This window comes from Cherax quadricarinatus, chromosome 66, assembly GCF_038502225.1.
Source record: "Cherax quadricarinatus isolate ZL_2023a chromosome 66, ASM3850222v1, whole genome shotgun sequence".
Taxonomy (NCBI): Eukaryota; Metazoa; Arthropoda; class Malacostraca; order Decapoda; family Parastacidae; genus Cherax; species Cherax quadricarinatus.
In genome coordinates, this window is record NC_091357.1 from 11649614 (window position 1) to 11663328 (window position 13715).

The 13715-nt window shown below is 42.8% G+C and overlaps 1 protein-coding gene across 9 annotated transcripts in view; it reads right to left on the bottom strand.

The window, feature by feature from the left end:
• The window catches only part of LOC128704066 (microtubule-associated protein Jupiter), a 97490-nt gene that overhangs the window by 23750 nt on the left and 60025 nt on the right, over positions 1-13715 (bottom strand). For 7 of the 9 annotated variants that reach the window (XM_053799073.2, XM_053799075.2, XM_053799072.2 and 4 more), the window contains exon 1: positions 13151-13683. The exons of the other annotated variants lie outside the window; for them this stretch is intronic. In XM_053799073.2, the coding sequence (XP_053655048.1) occupies positions 13151-13212 (62 nt within the window). In that variant the 5' untranslated portion in view covers positions 13213-13683. Of the gene's footprint in view, positions 1-13150; positions 13684-13715 lie in introns of those variants that run through there. 9 annotated transcript variants of the gene reach the window in all.

Below are 13715 nucleotides of genomic sequence, written 5' to 3' on the forward strand. Positions count from 1 at the left end.
ACAATGCGGTACCCGGTATGAGGATTATTGTTAACTTTGTCTTAGTATATAAAGTTGTAAAGTAAACCTATTATAAGTAAGTAATAAAGTTAAACCAAATAACAATAAACATCAAAAACTAATATACAGTATTAGAAAAGAAGAAATATATAGCAAAGTGTGTGGAAACCCAAAAGTATTTTGACAAGTATGCTTCAGGACAAAAGTCACTCAGTAGCCCAGATCGACCTGTCCAGTACGCGTCACTCACTTCCTGAGGCTGCCTCTATTTCACACTGTCAGTTTATCTGTGAGCATCAGCCGAGGTAGACATAAGCTGGTATGTATGTGTACTGCCCTGTGCAGTATATAGTTAGTATTTACCCACTGTTACTGTGAGTTTGTAGCTATTATTAATTTTATATATAATGTATGTGTGGTTCTTACGTTTTCAATGGTTTTGCTAGGATTAGCAGAGTATGCGAGGCTGTATACGTTCACGTTTAGCCATATATATCAATAATAACAACATTTTGTGAAAGGGGTAACATGCTTTATGTGGCATGTTAAATTGGGTAACAAGCTGAAAAAGTTTGGGAACCACTGCCATAAAGGAATACTTGACAGTCCCATCATATTACTGAAGTTTCCTGCTCAGGCAGACAGATTTCATTTTATACAAGCAACCACTGTGTGATGGAATATGACACTATAAACAGCTTTCCCACTATGGGATAGTTATTTGCGATGCATTAAACTTATTTTAAAGTAATGCAGAGCTACTAGGTGTTCTGTCATTCTTTTACATAGGATGGAATGACGAAATCTTATCTTGAGCTGGGAGACGGGTGTACGACGAAGAGTTTAGCATTCTATTTGGCCATGGGCTCGGGAAGGTAGTTTGCCTACATGAAGAGGAAACTGGCACGCACTGTATATAAAAAAGTATGCTTAATACGTATAATATAAAAAAAAAAATCACGTTAATGTAACAGACTAATTTTCTGTAGTTTAGATAAAGCATAAATGTACTAGTGTAAAAACTAGTCCTATTTTGGCGACAGGTTGCACCCTAGTGTGGGTCAATGGGTCGGCGGTGGGTGCCTCCACTAACACCTGCCACTCGGCGCTTACCTGCCATCTTAGACTTCACACGCTCTCATTACCAAGTTAAACCGGTTTTGGTCTCAATGCTGTATATATCAGTCTTTGCAGCACATTTCATATTTGCAGCTATTCTTTATTACACTATATATGAACTTCAGATTTTAATATTAACGAGACCTAGCCGAGCAAACTGTTAAAGCGCCCTGTACAGTCGGGCAGCACGCAACAGGTCACGTGGGGCACGAACACTTACAAGCAAGAAAATAATTGTTAGATCTTTCTTCCCCTCCCTCTCCCTTTCCTGTTCGGTCGCAGTGTGACTATTCTTGCTGAAAAAGGGTTTGCCAGTTATCTATGATTTAAAATGTACCATCCCTGGTGCTTTTTTTTTTTAAATTCTCATAATCCAGCCTGTTATTTTTCTAGCATTTGTGTTATCCAAAAGGACAGATCCTCTGACAATTAACCCCAAGTCTTACTTTTTCCATTAACTGATATGGGCTGCCTACATTCTGTATACCGAACAGTTCTTCATTCCTCCTATAACTATGCAGCATTTTTTTTTTACCACTGAAAATGCTCATTTTAATTTTACAAATGGAGATTGTGTATATCTAATTTTAATATATGCCCCCCCCCCTTGTCCCCTGTCCTCTCATGAGTCCTATCGAGTCTAAGGTACCTTCAATGTTATAACTGGTTCCATTGGTGATTTCCCTCCGTGCTTTGTAGTTTGTTTCCTGCATGTCAAGTCAAACTTTCTGGACTAATATCAAATACATTCATCAGGAGAGCTTCCTGTTGGTGCTGCATACATACAGGCCCAGTAGATCGTGTACGGGATTCTACAGGACTGTTGAAGCACACAATAACTGGCCGAGTTCTGTTCCTAAGCCCAGCCTGAGGCCAGACTACTGATTGCTTGGCCAACCAGGTTCTTGCTGGCAACGGCTACAGGTTTACATGCTATCAACCTGGTACTGTATATCTGGTAGTTGGAGGTCGAAGTTCAGCGCAATACATCTTATCTGCTGCCACTCCAATGGTCGAGTATATACTCATTATTGGTGCATGTCTTCCAAGGGCATTGAAGCATTAGCTGATGGCGCTTTATTCATTATGCGGGCAGCGAAATAGTTTTCCAACCGATCCCTGCTGCCTTTAAAGCAGCTATGAACACAGAACTGTATATTCTAGAAGCAACTGTACAAGTGATCTGCAAAGAATCCGCTTGGCTCAGCAAACTCCTATAATCCAGAAAATTCTTATAAACCCACCCGTCATTTTCCTGGAATGATGCATTTGCGTTATTTTCCTCTCAACGACTGGTAGTCTGCTCTGTCTAGGTCTTTTTTGTGCTCCTTTAGTTTTATGGGACGGTCTGCCTGCATTTAATATCCTGTGCTTTTCCCCTTCCCCTCCTCTCACAGACTAGTATTTGTGATCATTACCTGGAGTTTACCTGGAGAGAGTTCCGGGGGTCCACGCCCCCGCGGCCCGGTCTGTGACCAGGCCTCCTGGTGGATCAGAGCCTGATCAACCAGGCTGTTGCTGCTGGCTGCACGCAAACCAACGTACGAGCCACAGCCCGGCTGATCCGGAACTGACTTTAGGTGCTTGTCCAGTGCCAGCTTGAAGACTGCCAGGGGTCTGTTGGTAATCCCCCTTATGTGTGCTGGGAGGCAGTTGAACAGTCTCGGGCCCCTGACACTTATTGTATGGTCTCTTAACGTGCTAGTGACACCCCTGCTTTTCATTGGGGGGATGGTGCATCGTCTGCCAAGTCTTTTGCTTTCGTAGTGAGTGATTTTCGTGTGCAAGTTCGGTACTAGTCCCTCTAGGATTTTCCAGGTGTATATAATCATGTATCTCTCCCTCCTGCGTTCCAGGGAATACAGGTTTAGGAACCTCAAGCGCTCCCAATAATTGAGGTGTTTTATTTCCGTTATGCGCGCCGTGAAAGTTCTCTGTACATTTTCTAGGTCGGCAATTTCACCTGCCTTGAAAGGTGCTGTTAGTGTGCAGCAATATTCCAGCCTAGATAGAACAAGTGACCTGAAGAGTGTCATCATGGGCTTGGCCTCCCTAGTTTTGAAGGTTCTCATTATCCATCCTGTCATTTTTCTAGCAGATGCGATTGATACAATGTTATGGTCCTTGAAGGTGAGATCCTCCGACATGATCACTCCCAGGTCTTTGACGTTGGTGTTTCGCTCTATTTTGTGGCCAGAATTTGTTTTGTACTCTGATGAAGATTTAATTTCCTCATGTTTACCATATCATTGTGATCATTAAGTTTACCAAATGCGCGCACCACTTATTCAGCTAATGCGAGTCTCCTGTGATCATCTTTGAAGATACTCCCTGTTAAATGAGTCTTCAAATGCTCCACAAAAAAGAATACTTAAACAGGCATGTTTACGCGTGCCTGTGTAAATCTGTGTTTGAACTATTGAAGTTCAGCTCCATATATTGCATTAAATATTAGACGTGATAATTATGGTGGTCAGCAGGGTAGCGGTTCGTGCCACCGATTAATGTAATGGTTTGACGTCAGAATAACTAAGTTCATATATATTACGACAACACAACATTTAGTTGTGACTTTTTGTACTATAATGTTGGTTCAACTATCCCTGGACCCATTATGTGACTCTGTAGTGTTGATGTAAAGTCTCAGGATGCATTATGTGCCACTAATCCGACTACTGTCCACAGGATGGGTATGGAGTGTATACAAGATATTAACCTAACTTCTCATTACCTACGAGTTTCCCTGTATGTATGTGCCGATGTGCTTCACCTAATCTAACTTAACCTTATCTAACCTGACCTTACTACGAGGCCTGGTCACAGACCGGGTCGCGGGGGTGTTGACACCCTAAACCCTCTCCAAGTGTCACGGGAGAGCTACTGTCGCCATACAAGTAGGAAATGGAGCCTGTTCAAAGTTCTGCACTGACAAAATTACGGGGTATCTCTTCGTCGCATTAACATGCAAGATGACGTAAACTTAAATTTATTATACCTGCTCTGTCTACAATTAGTAGTTCCCTTAGCTATTATTAAGTCTGATCAGAGACCGGGCAGCAGGGAAGACTTAGAACCATTACTAAACATGTATCCTTACATCATAAGAACACATTCTAACAGGCACGGTTGTAAGAGAAGGGAGAGGGGTAGCATGTGATCTCGCTCAGTTGAAGGAAAGATGTAGAAGATAGTGATGTTAAGTGAGAAAGCAGTGTACAAAGTGATCTAACAAGTTGCTCACAGCAGGAGGTAGCAAAGACTGCTACAGTAGCCATCACACTGCGTCCCACAGTAATATTGACGAACCCCACAAGTTGGGGACGAGTCCCCCCTACTTCCTTCCGTAGTCTGGAGAGCCTGCGAATGGGAAGGGGGGGGGGGAGTGGGAAAGGCAATTTGTCTTTTCAATAATCATCGGTCGGTATAATCACTAGAAAACGCGACCACAACTGCTTCAGTGAAAGGATAGTTTACCCTATTAAAAATGTAGCATCAAAAGTTTGCAGCTGCAAGCTAGTTAGATTGTGAATGCAGAGTTGCAAAGTTCATTAAAAGGCAGGAGCAGCAGGGCCCTGCGGCGCGTGCACCACTACCCCTGGAGGAGGAGGCGGCCCCCAGAGACAGAGGCCATCCACCTCTCACCACGTCTGCCATCCCAGCCACCAGCACTCATGCGTCGCCCGCCCACAGCATCCCAACACGCACACACCCGCCCACCACACCCACAGTGTCACGTCCCCCCTTCATGATCACTAGCTTGTTCCATCCGACATTCACCTGTTTCTAGAGTTTTACCCAATCACGCAGCCTGGCTATCTCCAGTGTCTTCCCTGTTGACAGCCTCACCGGTCTGGTTATAGCTATCTGCAGCCATCACAACCTCGCTGATCAAAAATGTCGTGGTAGTTTAGTGGTTTCCTTCAAGGCTTATCTTAAATTTTCATGCGTGTTTATCTGTAAGTACAAGGTACCCAGTAATCACTTTATTAAAATTCATTATACAATCATCATCCATGTATGAAACAAGCAAGATCTCTCGCGAACCTGTATGATGTATTAAGTTTGCTCATGAAAGACAGGAGTGGGTGAAGCAATCTGCTTCAGCAACAGTCTTCAAGAGCCATGTAGCAGAACAGGTCTTTATCGGGACAATGTTTCTATCCAAGAGAAGCTTTACAAAAACTCATAAGAGCGAAACTTTCAAAATACAACGTTGCTGTTAGGCGTCTGTATTCCTGTAGGAACTACGACTTTCAATCAGGGACAATTGTGTTCGAACTACTTTTAACATGCTTCGCCATTAGTGCAAACTTGGCTCTCAGCACCTTTATTCTTTTCAAGTTTTCTAGACGATACAAAATTAATGCCAAGTTCCGCACCTGGTACTAATTTTAATTTCTACGCAAATCCTACCCAATAAGAAAAATCTTAACTATAGAGTATCCCGAATGCAGAGCAAATTAGGTGCTGGATTTAATTTAAGAATGGATTAATATTGCAGACGAGCTGCAGACCCACTGCGGCGGCCTGCACAACTTATGAGAATTAAAACTTTCAACTTTTCGAACCCAGAGGCAGCAATGAACCTCACCCCCCTATTCTAACGTTCGTCATAAAGTACATTTAAAAGAAACTAGTTTTCCTAATTTGCGAACTAGGACTGGGCGCCCCAACGTGATATTCAAGGTGCAACACAGTGGGTCCTCATTGCAGTTTGTTTTCAGCGAGTCAGCTTGTAGTATATTCACGTACAGGAAATGCAGCACTACGGTCGTGAAGCATCGGGCTAAAACTGAAAAAGTTAGCGGAACTCCTTGGCTCAAGATTCCTTTACTAGTGTTAAGGCACTTTCAATAATCCTAGCTCCTTGCATTACAGAAAAACAACACTTAACCTTGACTGGAACGAACGAACCAACCAACCAATCTATCCCTCCTACAGGCCTGTGTGTGCCAGTAACCCAGTTGTGCAACGTCCTCCCACATCCTTCACTGACCTCTGCCTCTACCACAACCCTCACCTATACCAGCCTCTCGTACCTTAACATTTCCCTACACTCCTGTTCACTATGACAACCCTTGCCACGTCTCTCAACTCTTGCTTTCCCCTCCTCCTCCACAACCACCACCAGAAGGGGTATTTTATATTCACTTAGAGGGTCGAGCCCATAAGATTCAGACTGCGCCTTGGAAAGGGCAAGCAACCAATTTTGATCCAAGGAGAGGTTACCTCCAAATCTTTAAATCAAGAGCACCTCACTAGTTTCAGGGTACCCCCGTTAAAGAGAAGGGGGATAGTGGAAGCTGCGTCCTCGCTATTGATCAAATCCCAGTGGCCGCTGCTCTCCGCACAACCTGTCTTCTTACTCTACCCTACAACCCATTAACTCGATCTTAAGGGGTAACAACTTAATAGGTTTGTTTGACCATTCTGAACTGACATACCATTGACTTTACATCTGAAGTGTAAAAACATGCATATATTAAGTTAATGGCAGAGCTTCACGTTAATACACAGATCCGGTATAATTTTCATGGTAATTACTGACATAATTACTTTTTCAATTTTTATACACCGTGTTTGAGAATACATACTATCTAGTAGAATACTTTCATTTAGCTTCCCGGGCAGAGGGAGGAAATGGGCTATTTCGGCCATACTAATTTACGAAACACGGTTATGATTTGTTTAAACAAAGTTAATGATGGCTAGAGTAACCTATATACTATTTAAAGCTACACTTCGTAAATATACGTAATGACGTTTCTATCCTGGCCTATAACGGACTAAGTCAACAAATGCCACTCCACTTACCGTATTAAAGTATATTCTAGTAATCCTTATAATCAGCTGCGCTGTTTCACCATACCATATCTACTATAGTCTCCTGCTATTCTTGCATAGTTATCGGCACACATTCACATTTCCATTACAATGGTTATACATTTTTTGCCTTCAACAGTCTTATCTGCCTTCATGAGAATTACGTAGCAGGACTTACCACGTCGGTCGCTTCAGAATGAATAGCGGTTTAGGATACTACTGAAGAGAGATCCACATCCTAAAGCCAAAGGGCAAATTTAAAGTTTAGCTTGAGTTTCATTTGACCTCCATCCCCATCTGAAGCTGAATAACATTTACGTATTAAGAAGCAGAAAGGATACCTGGGTTGACTAGTCTTTATAAAGCAATCCTGGGACGAACTCGTCTTTAAATGGTGAAGCTACTTTAAGTATATGCATGGTAATGGGTCAGAGAACACCCCCCCCCCCGGTGGCCTCTTCTCAGACCAGGCCTTAATTTCAACTGAAACAGATTGAATATCAACTAAACACGAAAGATAAATATACACTGAAGAAAGTTTTTAAGCCATCTTATAGCGAATGACAAGACCGGCAATCCAGCCAGAGAGCAAAACATTTAACAGGTTTTAGTTCCCGCACAAAGCAGTAGTCCTACTACAGAGGAACCCATCGTTTCTACAAGGAGGAAAGGAAGGGAAAGGGTAAAGGGCTGGGAGGCGACCTGCGGACTGAAGGTAGAGATGCGTGATTGTAGATTTCCCTGAATTTTAATATTTAATAAAGATCTCAAGTTTGATTTTAGTGCCTTAGTGAAATTTAGTAAACAGGTCTTTGCTTAATTTTACACATCTGATACTGACTTTAAAAAATTAAGTCTTACGCATTTATGGACATTATAGAGAAAAAAGAATTAGTAACGGGTTAAGTGTTTCTATTATTAAATTGAGTCACTACATCTGCTTCATATTTGTTTTTAGTCAACAGAGGAGAGGAAATTTTGTACAATACGCCAATTTCTTATTACTAGATTTCTGGCACCATCTAAGACGTGTACACTAAACTAATTGGGGAAAAATTCTACGCAATCAGTTATTAAAATTTTGTAAGTACTGTGCAAGTTTTATCCAAGTATATTAACAGCACTAAATACTACATGCACTACACCCTTATTAATCTGGCTGTCCAGACCAAATCGCCAGACTGGCCTCTAGACAGTCTACGTGCTCTTCAATGTATTAAAAACCACGCCCGTGACCGGGGTCTTTACCTTTTCTCGCCTCAGTTGTGACTATAATGGTTCAGGTTCTTCTAAGTGTGGATTACTCGAAAAAAAAAAAAAACTGGTTTATATAAATGCTGAAAAAAAATTATAGAAGCATCTAAAAATAGCACGTATACCACTGAATATGGATGAAAGGAGTGCGCGCTAGTCACGGCATTATGCCACCCCTCCCCCCCCACACGTACCAAAGCACAAACAAGTACCATGAAAGATTATAATATACACATTTGCACAACGAGGTTTAAATAATTGGGGCTGCGTCATTTACATTTAATCACGTCCCTCAGCCGTGTAGGAAGACTCATTCTTGAGGGTTTGGGAAGGTATATTATTCCATGCCTCATGTAGAGCAGCCTCCAGCCAAAGGATGGAACCGATATCCTTGCCCAGTAAACTTAGTTTCACTACTGACCAGAGGTTCTCAATAGGGTTTAGGTCTGGGGAATTGCCTGGCCTGTGAAGAACCTCACTTCACAGTCCTTAAGCCACTGAACTACAGATTTTATGGTATGACAAGTGCACCGTCCTGCATAAAAACCGTAGCCCCCACTTGTCAAATGCCTCGGGTAAATTGTCACACAACTCCAGGTAGTTATACTGGTTCATATACTGTTTTTTTGGGGAAGCACAATGAGTTCAACATTAAGCACTGCAACACCCCCCCAAACCATGAGTGTCTGGTGGTCCCAAAGGTGTAGTGTGGGTCTAGCGAGTTACTACCTCTGGGCTGGTACACGTGTCGCCCACGGTTACAGGTGACTGAAGGTTGCTTCATCACTCCGAAGTACTTCAGACCATTGTAGAGTATTCCAGTGAAGAAATTTCTTTGCATAATCCAGCCTACGTTTCTTCTGTGGCTTGGAGAGGATCGGTTTCTTAACCTGGCGGTGACTACTGTAGCCCAGTTCTGACACGTCTGTTAACAGTTCTTACAGACACCTCAGATGTGGGTTTTCTTTCAATTCTCTAGCAGTTACCTTAGGTGTACACTAACTGCTTCTTCAACAGTTAAGGTACGAACAAATGTCTTCTTCGAGGTTTGGCAGACGGTAACTAGACACCGCCATCAGCCTTGAATCGCTGCACCCAGTTCCTCACTGAACGCTCTCACACCAACATTGTCCACTATTTCTTTCCTCTGGTGCCCAACTTTGTGAAGCCCTATGATTTGAGCTATAGTTTCAGGTGTTAAAGGCTTCCTTTTACCCATAAACATGCATAGCCCCAAAAACCAAAGGGAACACTGGACAAAAGATGGGGCAGATGTGACAAAAGTGCAACACTTCCTCTCACCATGGCAGCCACATGAGCACTGAGGATTATTATTATAATTAAGGGGGAAGCGCTAAACCCGGAGGATTATACAGCGCCTGGGGGGGATGTGGAAGGCATTCAGGCTTAATTCGGGGAACTGGAGCACAGATCCAATTCCCTAAATCAAGAGCCCCTCACCAACATCAAGGAACCTTCCTTGAGGGGTGAGCACTGAGGAGTCACCGTGGAGTGTGGCGGCAGACCATGACAGTGGTAACGGCTGCTACCCGGCATAATACAATGACGAAAAAAGTGCCCCTGTATGTAGGACTGATTTTCGTCACGGCATTATGTCGGGGCGCTCACCAGGCATAATGCTGTGACTAGCACTGTCATTTTACTGAATTTGTTTCGGTCCTGGAACTAGTCATTTCAAGCGACCAAGGTCCCAGATCAGAAAAATATCAAAGATGTCCTGTTAATATCTGTCCTTTCATCCATATTGTAGGTATCCTTATACCTTCTAGATTCATATCACTGAATACTTCCCTGGAAACAGCTCATCTTTAATCTGCATTAAACTCCTTCAAGCAGGGGAGGGAAAGGGAAGGGGAGAGGAGAGGTTTAATGCTGAGGGACTAAATTTACCGTACCCTCTCCTTTCTCTGATCAAAACCAATTTACCTCTGATTTCCCAGTCGTTGTGAGATTTACAGTCTTAACGTTTCCGTGATATCTGAATTAAGATTGCCATGCAATGTGCAGGTCTTATCGGTCCTTAAAATTTTAGGACTCTTATAAAACTTAAGTTTCAGAAAAGCAACTCTGCTGGCTAGGCCCAAATACATTTGCCCCTCAAAGAAACAGAACTGGTTATGGTCATTCTTCCGTCACGTACAGAATTTCAAATTAACTCTGTCACAACAGATTTGGTATTTCCCTGAAGCCTAATTCAGATTCCTGATCAAGGGAACAACTGCATTCAGTTTGTCCACTAACAAAATGTTAGTAATTTAGCGGATATTAACCTATCTGAAGACTACCTTCTGCGGCACTATTCACCAAGATCTTCCTTTCCCTTTCAAGTTACCACGTTAAGTGATTTTACGCAATTTTTTTTTTTCAATTCCTAAGGCACTCTTAAGCGACAAAGTTTCAAGCTTGGCACGTAACTACTTCCAGTATACTGGTTTTTTTTTTTAAGTCCATTTACCTTCAAGGTTTAAGAAGTGCGTACTCTGACAATAACATTCTGTACACAACTAACATTTTACATCCCTATCATCCAGACATCAGGAAAGGAAAAACTACTAAGCACAAATTGCGTTCCACATTCACGTTTGTGTATTTATAAAGCACTAGAACTATTTTATTATTTACCGATTTAAATATTCATATGACGTTTAAGTTGACTTTACTAGTGTAAATTTAAACTTGTGACTAATTCACATTAATAATAATGGCAAAGTAAGCCAATTATAAGTATTTTTCACATTCCATAGACATCCATAATTAGTTTCGTGTCATCGGCAATGTCAGCAAATTTAACGGGAAAAAAAAATTGGGAAATATCCACTATTTATACTAATGAAAGTGTTGAATTCTTTGTTAGGAAAGAACCCTGTGCGGGTGTAGGGTACTTCCCCAGATCAGGCCCCTATCCCTAGGCACGAACAATCCGCCGCCACGTTTAGGAACGCACTAACAATCCGCCGCCACGTTTAGGAACGCACTAACAATCCGCCGCCACGTTTAGGAACGCACTAACAATCCGCCGCCACGTTTAGGAACGCACTAACAATCCGCCGCCACGTTTAGGAACGCACTAACAATCCGCCGCCACGTTTAGGAACGCACTAACAATCCGCCGCCACGTTTAGGAACGCACTAACAATCCGCCGCCACGTTTAGGAACGCACTAACAATCCGCCGCCACGTTTAGGAACGCACTAACAATCCGCCGCCACGTTTAGGAACGCACTAACAATCCGCCGCCACGTTTAGGAACGCACTAACAATCCGCCGCCACGTTCAGGAACGCACTAACAATCCGCCGCCACGTTTAGGAACGAACTAACAATCCGCCGCCACGTTTAGGAACGAACCAACAATCCGCCGCCACGTTTAGGAACAAACAATCCGCCGCCACGTTTAGGAACGAACTAAATCCGCCGCCACGTTTAGGAACGAACTAACAATCCACGGCCACGTTTAGGAACGAACTAACAATCCGCAGCCACGTTTAGGAACGAACTAACAATCAGCCGCCACGTTTAAAGTGAGCGTCACGGTAGAGTTTACGAGGCAACTCGTCAAAGGGCTTTCCTACTACCCACATGTATCAAGAAGGCAAACAACTGCCGTCAACCTTCGGGAAATGGACACTAATGCAGTCATTGAAAAATGCAATAGTGTTCATCTCCCTATACCTACATGGGCTTCGAGAAAAGGTAGATGAACCTACGTTTATTGCGGTATTAGTTAAAAACATTTAAACGCTTAATGAACCACCATACTGTTATCCTGGAGTAAAATATCCAGACCGGTAAGAAAAAAATTATCCTCACAGGTCTGCTGGTCTGTCAAACATGCAAGTTGGCAGGCAAATCCTAACCACTTACTTTCTGTATGCACTATATCCAGATTTTTTCTGGGGAGTTCTTAATTCTGGGATATTTCTCGTAAAATTAAGGCGACCTAGTACGAGACCTGGCCTGGGATGGGGGTGAAATTTTTGGAACCATTATAAAGTAACGTCCGAAAAAGGGATAAGGAAACTAAAGGTGCTTACCATACAAGAATAGACAGTTTCATTTCCATTAGCAAAAGTGAAGGCAAGAGACAGTAACTACCAGGATAAGTAGTGAGAAGAGGGGAAGCCCATAACAGAGCGATCAAGGTAGAGGTAAGAAGCCAACTTAATTTAGTCTTCATTGTCATAATCTGCCAGCACTAGCTACATCTGTAATTAAATTTCTATCATCTTTTTCTTTAGCGGTATGACTTACCAATTTAAGAAAAATACTTTAACATTACAAGAGCATATTTTGGCACTGGATTACCGTAAACAAAATGGGCGATAAAGAGGATGAACAAGTATGATGAAGTAAAATTAACCATGGTAATTTTAGACGGGAAAATACTCTCTCCACAATACACATTAGGTGATTAGTACATCTGCTTGCCTCCAATTCTGCTACCCAAGTAGGTCTGCAAATTAATCTACAGATTTCAGACTGCTTAACCCACCTCCCCTCCGCCAACATTTACTGCAACACCCAGACGCAACAACTAATCGTGCTTGTGCATCAAGCAGAGAGGATCATTTCTCAGATTTTTAGTCTCGAGTTACATTTGCGTGTAATTCAGAATATCTGGTGTTAGCCAAAATTAGTCTGGAGATTAAAAAATAAATTTATAAATTACTGCTAGTCTATTACGCTTTGAATCTCTGCACTTTTAAACATTTAATTTTGGTACACTTAAAACTAAAGCAATAACTTGAAACTAAACCAAAGGGCAGAGCCCCTTAGATTACTGTTCAGACCAGTCATGACTGATCCCTTGCGTTACTTTCTCTCCATCCTTATGTACGAGGTGATTGAGGATAATTAACAGCTCATTAGACATCTCTACCCTCAAGAGTAGACTAGAGGGTAAAATCAATGCGAACAAAGTGGGCGTAACTCACCTCCTCTTGCCCAGCCCCACACGGTCCAGCTCCACATGGCGGTAAGCGGCGTAGGTGGCCATGGCGGCGTGGTTGTACCGGCCTCTGCACCTCCACACACCACCCGCCTTGCCACAGGTGTCCCAAAGCTTACTATCACACCTGCTTCCCCTTTGCCTGGTATAGCGCAAAGCACTCCACCTTTTGCAACTCTTGCAGATAAATATTTAGATACGTGAAATAGGGCTCTCGACACTGTCCTCAGGTCTCACGGTTCAACTTCGTCCACAAAAGGTCTGCCTGACCTCCACGTCCTATGATATGTCCTTTCGTGAACTTCTAGTGCACTAAGCTTGATAATACCAGGTGTATAGTTGCCAGTTCGTAAGTCACCCACGGAGAGTATTAGTGTTTCACGTAAAAAAAAAACCCCCGCTTGCTAACAAAGCTCTGGGAATACTGCCTTTGACAAGTGTAGATGTAGATAAGTAACGTCCCAGTGCGTGCTTAAGACGTGGTCACGGAGCCAGAAACCTTCCCTCACGGCTTCACCAGCTGGTCTGAACCCAAACCTCCCACGCTCACT